The following is a 10,732-nucleotide window of genomic DNA, read 5'->3' on the forward strand; positions in this document are numbered from 1 at the left end:
GCTCTGTGCCAAGTCACGTTGCGAGTGAGAGTTACAGGCGGTTAGTGCTGATCTGCCTGACTTCACCCATTCAGCATTACCCAGGCATGTCTGCGGAAGAGCTAGTACCCTCCATGGTCTCCTGCAACATGGAGCCTGACATCTGCAGGGACTGGATACTGAAAGACAAAGAGGAAATCATAAAATTAGAGAAAATGTTAGACCAGACATCAGAGGGAAGCTCTGCAGATGAATCAGAAGAGATGGAACCTGAGCCCCCACCGGTAGCCGTACGAAGAAAGGTGTCGTTTGCGGATGCTTTTGGTCTAGACCTGGTTTCCGTGAAGGAGTACGACAGCCGGAATACACCAAGTCCGGAGGCGGATGGCAAAGTGGGCGAGGAATACTACATCTCGTGCCTCTTCAACATCCCAGCCTTAAACCAGGACATGGAGGTGAGACTTCAGCAGCAGAAGCTGGAGCTGGAGCGAATCGAGCTGCTCCCTGGATCCACCACGATCCGGGGCATCGTCCGTGTGCTTAACCTCGGCTTCCACAAGGCCGTCTACATCCGAGTCTCGCTGGATGGCTGGCAGAGCCACTTCGACCTGCTGGCGGAGTACGTGCCTGGGTCTAGTGATGGCGAGACGGACTGCTTCTCTTTCCATCTCGTGTTAACGCCTCCATTCCAGGTCGAAGGTGTGCGGATGGAGTTCTGTCTGCGGTACGAGAGCGCTGCTGGAACCTTCTGGGCCAACAATGGAGGGACAAACTACATTGTCTTCTGCCACCAAAGACGAAGGAGTGATCAGAAAGAAAAAGAAAAAGAGAAAGAGAGTGAAAGGGAGAAGTTAGTAGAGGAGAGTTACTACAAAAGCATCAGGAGCTGCCTTAAAACAATCAGGTAGGGAACACTGCAAAGTGTCACTAGAATCATCACTTTTACCCGTACTTACAGTTAGGGATTTGAACACAGCGCTTATTGGAAGTATTAAACTTTGGTGTGTGACTCACCCCAGACATGAATGATACCTAAAATCATGCAGTTTACTGAAGAGTTGAAGAGACCATTTTAGTTATGTAGATGATTAAACGTTCTTTCCCTTGTTGTTCAATCAAGCGTACTTTGTTTTGACTGTTTTGAGGTGTGTATGATTGAAAACCTGCCGTATATTTACAGTAAAAAGATCAATCCGGAGGCGACACCCGCAGAGGCGAGCGCGGAGATCTCAGGTGGGTTTCTTATGTGGAAATCTGGAAATAGGGTGCTTTGATTCTGCATGTGAGAGACTGAGTTTGTTTTCGTTTACAGAGCAAGTCACACCCAAAACAGAGGAAGAAGCAAGGACCACTTCCTGCAAATGCCTTAAGGACTGCTGCAAAACTCTGGTATGGTCTAGTAGGACAAGTACTAGAATAGACAAGTTAGAATATGTCCTCTGCATTTAACCCATCCAAGTTAGTGCACACACATTAGGAGTAGTGAGTAGCGAACACGCACACACACACACACACACACACACACACACACACACACACACACACACACACACACACACACACACACACACACACACACACACACACACACACACACACACACACACACACACACACACACACACACACACACACACACACACACACACACACACACACACACACACACACACACACACACAGTGCAGTGGGCAGCCATTTTGCTGTGGCACCCAGGGAGCGATTGAGGGTTAGGTGCTTTGCTCAAGGTCACCTCAGTGATTTCCTGCCGGTATTGAGAATTGAACCTACAACCTTCGGGTTACCGCTCTAACCATTAGGCCATTGTGGCGCCCAGGGAGCGATTGGGGGCTAGGTGCCTTGCTCAAGGGCACTGCAGTCATTTCCTGGCAGTATTGAGAATCGAACCTACAACCTTCGGGTTACCAGTCTGACTCTCTAACCATTAAGCCATTGTGGCGCTGCGATTGAGGGCTAGGTGCCTTGCTCAGGGGCACCCCAGTCGTAGGCATTCACGGTGGAAGAGAGTGCTGTTCATTCACTCCCCCCCCCCCAACATTTTCCTGCCGGTATTGAGAATCGAACCCGTGACTTTCAACTCTCTAACCATTAGATCCCAAAAGGGGCAGTTCAACTCAACTTTGTTGTTTTACCAGTATGTTTTTTCCCCTCGTAGAACTCATTACTTTCATTGTATGAAAAAGAGGTTTAGGTTTGCTTTTGTTCTGCTAAAAATATATTTTTTGGAAAGATATAAAGGTTTGAAACAATGTTTTTGGGTGAACTATCCTTTTAAAATCAGTATAATTTCATGTAAACTACAAGTTATTAGTCAGGATCAATTTAAATAAATGTATGCAATTTTGCAAAGATTATATACCTCTCATTACAAACAAGACAGCTAAAAACTGGCCCGCTTTATATTAAGTGTCCTTAACTACTAAGAACTAATATTGAAATTAATAATTTGGGTAACACTTTATTTGACAGTGTCCTAGTTACATATATTACATGTACTTACTATAGTAATAACAGTACATTATGCATAATTACATGCAACTAACCCTCAAGCAAACCCTAATCCTACCCTAACCCTATAGTAAGTACATGTAGTTTAATCAATATTACTCAATACCTAAATATATCATTACACTGTACCAATGATATCTTAAAATAAAATGTAACCGTAATTACAGCTGTAATTACATCCATATTTACACTACTGACCTTTCCCTTACAGCTCAACCCAGCCTTAAACCTACCCATACCACCATACCTGTCCCTAATCTTACCCGTATCCAACCTCAATAGCAAGTCTTTTGCAATACAATATGAATACAATAAGTACATTGCAGTTATTTTTTTAATGTAAGTGCATAGTAGTTAAGGACATTTAACATGAAGTGGGACCAAACTTTTTCTCCATATTGTCTCTTTTTTGACAGATGGATCGTCGTAGGAAACGTCAAGCTGCTCGTTTGGCACGTGTGCAAGACTACTTCGCTCAAAAAGCAATAGAAACCCAGATTAGATGCAATTCCAAAACAAGTGAAAGCACCACGTCCATCCCAAGTAGAACTGACTTGCCGGTTGTCCACAGTCGAGAAGGATACGGTATGGACACACCACCTATACTAATGTACCACCAGATCCCTTTACTTTCTCTGGATTGGGGCAGTACAACAACAACCCCTCCCCATGCAAACCCTCCTAATGCGTGGCAAGTTGAAGATCACCTAGCCAAATCGACTTCTGACATCTGGCATGCTTTTCTTAATGGCACTGACACAACAAACACTCAACAAATGTGTGCTCCTCCAGAGTCACTTGGCCAATCAGAAGTTTTAGCTTCAAGGGACAAAGTTGCAATTCCATTGGAGGACAAGGGAGCTGAGAAAGACAACAAGCATGGGTCAGGTGACAGGACAGTAATGGAAATTGTTAAATGTGATCCCACAGAGCATTCAAAGAGTCCTTCTAGTGATCAGGTTGTGGATTACCAGCTAGTAAAAGAGCCAAGGGTCACTACCGTACCATGTTCTGCTCTGGGATCGGAGCCAGAGAGGGTGGGAAGAGAGGCATCTCGTGACCGCCAAGCCCCACATCATGAGCACACAAGCGGATCTTTGAGTCAAGACACGACCAAGGCAAGCCCGGGGGACGAAACACGAACCGCACATGACACTGAGACTCTGAATTCAGAAGCCGGAGATGGAATCTCACCTGAAGAATGCACAGGCAGCTTCAACACCTCAAAGGTTAAAGAAAACACACACAGAGCGGTCAAAGACACCCTGACATTTACGGGTATCAGAGATGTGTCGCTCACAAATAGACAAGCCGAGGGATCTTCTTCAGAAAGGAAAGATATAAATAAAGATGATAGCGGGGAGCAGGTGGAAATGAGGGAGTTTTATAGAGAAGTACATGAAAAGGACACGGAAAGCAGCCGAAAAGGACAGGATGAAACAACCATGGATCACAGCGCAGAAATACAGAGCGTTTCATTGCGTGCGAGCGAGGCATTTAATGAGAGCGAATTATGCACGTCGAACAAGAATCTTAACAAAGACAACTCAGAAGACGAGGAGAGGTGCTTTGAGGCAAACGAAGGACTTAAAATGAATGAGCAACTGAATGAGATGACTATAGAAGGTGCTAGCGCTGAAGAGGAAGAAATGCGTTCAGAAACCAAACGAGAGCTCGACTCCCGAGCGGTGGGTGACAATTGCACAGATGGAGAAGAGTTCGAGTCACTCAAGGCAAGTCACCAAACTCGGGCTACCTATCCAAGAGTTAGCACTGACCCACCCAAGCACCTCCTTCAGACAACATCTGCAAAGACAAGTGAGGTCAGTTCTCCAGAAGAGGACTTTGAGCTTGGGAAGACTCTCAGAAACTTTCAAGAACCCCAGCGACTGAACGGAGAGGACGAACCCTCCACGTCATTACCCAGAATTCACCTGTCCTGGGTGGGCGGCAGCAGCAGGCATTTGTCGTGGTGGAGGGAGTTTTGCTCGATGGGTCACGTGGCCAAGGCTCTTGTGTATGCTATTCTGTTTGTGATCTTCATAACGGCGTATCTGTACGACCTGCCGACCTGGCTCGGACTATCGGTTTTCTCTGTACTAGTGGCGCAGCCAGGCCATGAAACAGCATCTGGATGGGGCTGTTGATGTGGACTGAGACCAGACCGGAAGTTCTTGTAAAACGATGTGTGTTTCTTTGTGACATGAAGTGATTCCACGGGCCCAGCTTTGTTTTCCATTAAAAATATCTAAAAGTCCTTGAAAGAAGATAGCTATTTATCAAGAAACGAAGACTTTTTGATTTTCATATATTGTATGAAGTGTAACTCGTATTAAAGATAATGTCTCATGCCTCAATGCCTCATGCATTGTTGCTACTCAAATTGATCTTGTTTCAAGGATTTTAAGATATTTTAAAATTACACTATTTCTGTAAAGAAAATCATATCTAAGCAGAGTATACAAAAAGTCAACAATTTCAAGCGTCTTGATATGAGGAACATATATTTAGTCTGGTGTGTCTGGTACTGTAACTTTATGAAATGTTTCACTGGGGTTGTACAAAGTCGTAACAAATGCACTATAAAGCCCGCGAGGACACAGCGGGCATTTCATGTCTCTTTCGGGATGTGTGTGACAGACGTGACATTTCCTACAAATCCCACTATGTCTCTGTTCCCATAAGAGAGGAGAGAGAATGAGATAGAGGCTGGAAAAAGGACAGGGTGTCTAGACCCTCTGATCTGTGAACATAGCTTTATGAAATTCATACATACCTGATAGCCTTAAAGACAAGTGAAAATTCCCCTCATTTACACACCCTAGAGAACACAAAATGAGTTTTCCATTCTCTTCTCCATGCAATTACAGTAAAGGGAGACTCAAGCTTTAAAACACCATTAAAGGGATAGTTCACCCCCCAAAAAAAGGAAATTCTGTCATCATTTACTCACCTTCTAGTTGTTCCAAACCTGCATGAGTTTCTTTGTTCTGCTGGACACAGAAGAAGATATTTTAAAGAATGTCGGTAACCAAACAGTTGAAGGACCCCACTGACTTCCATAGTATTTTTGGTAACACTTTATACACTTTTAACAGTGTCCTTGTTACATATGTTACATACTTACCATAGTAATAACAGTAAATTATGCATAATTACATGCAACTAACCCTCAACCAAACCATAATCCTAGCCTAAAAGGGTGTCAAAATTGTATCTTTAGAGGTACAACAGCTTGTCGCTACATATTTATACCTTTTTTTTTAATCACAAAAAGGTTCATAGTAGTACCTTAAAGGGTTAGTTCACCCAAAAATGAAAATTCTGTCATTAATTACTCACCCTCATGTCGTTGGACACCCGTAAGACCTCCGTTCATATTCGGAACACAAATGAAGATATTTTAGTTGAAAGCTGATGGCTCTGAAAGCTTCACACAGGCCTCCATTGGCATTCAGTACATTGACACTTCCAAGATCCATGAAAGGCACTTAAAACGTCGTTACAAAGTCTATCTCACCACAGTGGCTCTACAATAATCATACAATGCGACGACAATAGTTTTTGTGCGCAAAAAAAAATCAAAATAACACCTTTATCCAACTTGTTCTTGTCTTCCGTGTGTGCCTCCACGACGCATGCGCGAGAATATGACGTAGCGCCGGTGTTCGGGAATCGATGAAATACACACTTAAGCTCCATTTTGAGCACTACGCCGAGACCTAAAGCACGATCAATGTAGAATCCAACAGCTTAGACACGCGCGTCTTCCTCTGCTCGTAAACAAATCGCTTCTGGGTCATATGTCCGAACGCCGGATCTGCGTCATATTCTCGCGCATGCGTCGTGGAGGCACACACGGAAGTCGAGAACAAGTTGGATAAAGGTGTTATTTTGATTTTTTTTTGCGCACAAAAACTATTGTCGTCGCATTGTATGATTATTGTAGAGCCACTGTGGTGAGATAGACTTTGTAACGACGTTTTAAGTGCCTTTCATGGATCTTGGAAGTGTCAATGTACTGAATGCCAATGGAGGCCTATCTGAAGCCTTTCTCAGCATCAGCTTTCAACTAAAATATCTTCATTTGTGTTCCGAATATGAACGGAGGTCTTACGGGTGTCCAACGACATGAGGGTGAGTAATTAATGACAGAATTTTTATTTTTGGGTGAACTAACCCTTTAAGTTACGTATTTGTACTTTATGGTACTAATACGCACCTTTTAGGAGTAAACAAGTACAAATATGTCCTTTTAAGGGTACTGCCCCAACGACATCTAGACGCACACTAGCGGCAGCAAATCTAATTTCCCGCGAGTGTAGTCTAGCAACTCTCGGTAAACCTGCGAGCTGGAAAAACCAAACTCTGGTCAGGCCAATCACATCGTGTATAGAGTCAGTGGGCGGGCATAACATAATGATGGCATGTCACGGCAGAGTTGCGGCGGTTCCGCGTGCTATTCGTAACAACTGAAAGACTTTGAGTTAAGCTTTTCTTTGAGAAAAGAACAAAAAACGGCACTGAAGTCATTCTTAAGAAAGGAAGATGTGTTTGGAGTTTTGCCGATCAGATACGCCGAAAGTTTGACACCCTTTTTTCTCTATGTATAGTAAGTACATGTAGTTAATTATTATACTCAGTACTTAAATATATGATTACACTGTAACAAAGACCAGTGTTGGGGGTAACGCATTACAAGTAACTTGAGTTACGTAATAATATTACTTTTTCCAAGTAACTAGTAAAGTAACGCATTACTTTTCATATTTACAACAAAATATCTGAGTTACTTCTTCAAAAAAGTAACGCAAAATTACTTTTTCACATTAATTTGACTGACAGCTCTCCTGCCCCCATGTTGAGAAAAAAATAAGTGCAGAGGCGTTGTGTGTAAACATGATGGTTATTGTAGTTCTACACTAAATGTGAGCATTTATTTATCTCACCAAAGATTCTGTACTCCTCAAAATTAGTAAAATCAGTCAAATGCAAAATCAGAGTACTATGCAAACCTCCAATAATTAAATGTTAAATAAAGCAACTATTGGTATGCATAATCTACCTTTATATTTAATTTACCAATGTCTTGCTGCTGACCTTTGAAAATTACTAAATTTTTTGTTTTTATTGGTAAAACTTTTTTTCTCCTTTTTTCTCTCCTCCTGTGTGAATTAGCATTTTTACCTCAGCCAGGGGCTTATTATTTCAATTTTGGTATGAAGAGGTCTTCACCGTTGCACAAAAATATAACTTTTTTGTTATAAACAAAAACAAAAACAAGCCCAGCCCAGGTGAGAAAAAGTAACGCAAAAGTAACGTAACGCATTACTTTTCTTAGTTACTTTTTAAAAGAGTAACGCAATATTGTAATGCATTACTTTTCAAAGTAACTTTCCCCAACACTGACAAAGACACCTTAAAATAAAGTGTGACCGTATTTTTTTCCCCCTATGGAAGTCAGTGGGGTCCATCAACTGTTTAGTTCCCCATAGTCTTCGAAATATCTTCTTCTGTGTTCAGCAGAAGAAAGAAATTCATACAAGTTTGGAACAACTTGAGGGTTAGTAAATGATGACAGAATTTTCATTTTTGGATGAACAGCATAACAGTATCATAAAAGTAGTCCATATGTGAAAAAGGCACAATCCATAATGAGACTAGTTTACATACAAGCATGGTGTGTTTGGGCTCAAAAGAATATGATTTTTACGCCTCGTTGAACTGCATTATGGGTGTTTAGGGAGTAAGACGCATGATTGTGAGCTGAAAAGCGACACACAAAACGGTGTTTATTGAATTTCCCAGTGTGTTTGGTCTTTGTAAGTGCTTTTTCACTGTTTATATATGTGTGTCGTAATAGAGATGTTTTATGTGTGTGTGTGTGTGTGTGTGACTGCAGTCATATGATCCAGTCACTATGACTCTGACCTTTCAGTGTCTGGCTCCTCACCTCACATTCTCTGGAAAGAGCACACATTCATAGTTTGACTGTTCTTGATACCTGTATTCACAACAATATTTACTCTATGTAACCAAGAAGCATTAAAATCCCCAAAAGTAGGAAGCTAAGAATGATCTGTTTATTTATTCAAACATAAAGTGAATAAGGCTGAAAATATTACACTGTAATATTCATTGTACGAAAGTTTACACTGCTGAACATATCAGCATAAATGTCCACATTGGACCAAGCTGGTTTATGGTGGTTAGAGCTGGTCTTGTGACTGGAATACCAGAAAAATTATATTGTATTACATCCAACGAAGTTTAAATGTCTCCCAGGTGTGTCTTTAACCTTGTCTATGTCATAAAAGGCACTTTTACATTCTGTTCTTCTATGCAATTTGAATTGCATACAGTGTTTTTTATAGTGTTTGCAGATGATCCAGGCATTCACACATGGTATTTTGTGTTGCTCTGCAGGAGAAACGCTTTAATTAAAATGAAAGCAAATGAAAAATAGGTCAAATTCAAATAAAAACACTAGCATAAAAACAACTTAATGAATAAATAATAGTCACCGAAAGCAAATGTGACAGGGCACTTACAGTTACTCATAACAAAACCAGGTACCAATTTGCACCATCTGGCATTTGTGGTTTTACTGGAGTATGTGCTGGCCAACTTCATGACAAACAGGTTCATTGAATATATTACTGCACGTCTTCCCTGTGCATTTCCATTGCGCTCAGAACAGTTTGTTATAGAAGTGACTCAGGAGGAACATGATATTCCCAAACCTGCTCACAAAGACACATGAGCTAAAATGTCACTACGATCACATGGGGGATTTTTTAGGAGGCGTGAATACTTCAGATGTTTCATGCATGCTTGCTTTGCTTTTAATTGTGTGTTGCATGTTGGCACCCTTTCCTTTTTTTCTTCTTCTCTTTTTTCTGAAAGTAGAGGCATCTTAAAGCTGATCAGTCTAAACATTTCTGAGTTTCAAAAAAATCCACATATACTGCGGAATTTTGTATATGTCCATATCACAATTAGAGTTTATTTTAATTGTAACATTTTAATATATTTATTTATTTTTATTTGTATTCATTTATATATATATATATATATATATATATATATATATATATATATATATATATATATATATATATATATATATGTAGTTTTGGTTTTTATTTTATTTATATTTTAAATAAATTGTATTTATATTTTAATTTTATTTATAATTACATTTTTATTCAATTAATCAATTATTCATTTATATTTCAGTTTTACTATTTTATTTTGTAAAATTGTAAATGAGTTGTAAAAATGTATTTTTATTAATAGCTTTATTTATATTTAAAATTGTATTTATATTAAAATTTTATTTATGTTAAAATTTGTATTCATTTATATTTCTGTTTTATTTATTTTTTCAATGTCTTTTTAATTTAAATTTATATTTACAATTTTATTCATTTATATTTCTGTTTTAGTATTTTATTTTATTTTGAAATATCATAAATTGTAAAAAAATATTTTTTATTAATACTTCATTTTTATTTATATTTCCATTCATTCATTTATATTTATATTTTAGTATTTTATTTAGTAAAATGGTAAATTATTTGTAAAAACGTGTTTTTATTAATACTTCATTTTTATTTATATTTAAATTTTTATTTTATATTTTAATAGAGCCACTAGATGTAGCCACAACAGCAAACATTTATATTTCAGTTTTACTATTTTATTTGGTAAAATTGTAAATGAGTTGTGAAAATATATTTTTATTAATAGCTTTATTTATATTTAAAATTGTATTTATATTTATATTTTATTTATATTAAAATTTGTATTCATTTATATTTCTGTTTTATTTATTTTTTCTATTTTTATTTAATTTAAATTTATATTTACAATTTTATTCATTTATATTTCTGTTTTAGTATTTTATTTTATTTTGAAATATCATAAATTGTAAAAAAATATTTTTATTAATACTTCATTTTTATTTATATTTTCATTCATTCATTTATATTTTAGTATTTTATTTAGTAAAATGGTAAATTATTTGTAAAAATGTGTTTTTATTAATACTTCATTTTTAATTATAATTACATTTTTATTTTATATTTTTTAAATATATATATTTTTTATGATAGAGCCACTAGATGGAGCCACAACAGCAATTTTACTCGTGACAGCTCAAACTGGAATAAAGCAGTCTGAAGGAAACGTACTGTGACAGATTGTGCTAGGTCAAACACTC

At 38.4% G+C, this 10,732-nt stretch overlaps 1 protein-coding gene across 2 annotated transcripts; it reads left to right on the forward strand.

The window, feature by feature from the left end:
• Positions 1–64: 64 nt before the first annotated feature.
• Positions 65–8,839, forward strand: ppp1r3aa (protein phosphatase 1, regulatory subunit 3Aa). 2 transcript variants are annotated; one of them, XM_079818189.1, is made up of 5 exons: positions 65–883; positions 1,160–1,212; positions 1,292–1,368; positions 2,925–5,546; positions 7,973–8,839. In XM_079818189.1, the coding sequence occupies exons 1-4, from the start codon at positions 87–89 to the stop codon at positions 4,653–4,655; spliced, it is 2,658 nt and encodes an 885-aa protein (XP_079674315.1). In that variant the 5' UTR covers positions 65–86; the 3' UTR covers positions 4,656–5,546; positions 7,973–8,839. The 2 variants fall into 2 exon arrangements, with proteins under 2 accessions (XP_079674315.1, XP_079674316.1); XM_079818190.1 differs by having other exon boundaries at positions 2,925–5,535.
• The last annotated feature ends 1,893 nt before the right edge of the window (positions 8,840–10,732 follow it).

This window comes from Gobio gobio (assembly GCF_949357685.1).
Source record: "Gobio gobio genome assembly, chromosome: 5".
In the NCBI taxonomy this organism is placed as follows: Eukaryota; Metazoa; Chordata; class Actinopteri; order Cypriniformes; family Gobionidae; genus Gobio; species Gobio gobio.

Bases quoted from the DNA above. Each gene is read 5' to 3' on its own strand.
- ppp1r3aa (XM_079818189.1), top strand. From the start codon at position 87: ATGTCTGCGGAAGAGCTAGTACCCTCCATGGTCTCCTGCAACATGGAG. The intron at 1,213-1,291 runs GTGGGTTTCTTA...TTTCGTTTACAG, and splicing joins GGCGAGCGCGGAGATCTCAG to AGCAAGTCACACCCAAAACA. The intron at 1,369-2,924 runs GTATGGTCTAGT...CTTTTTTGACAG, and splicing joins AGGACTGCTGCAAAACTCTG to ATGGATCGTCGTAGGAAACG.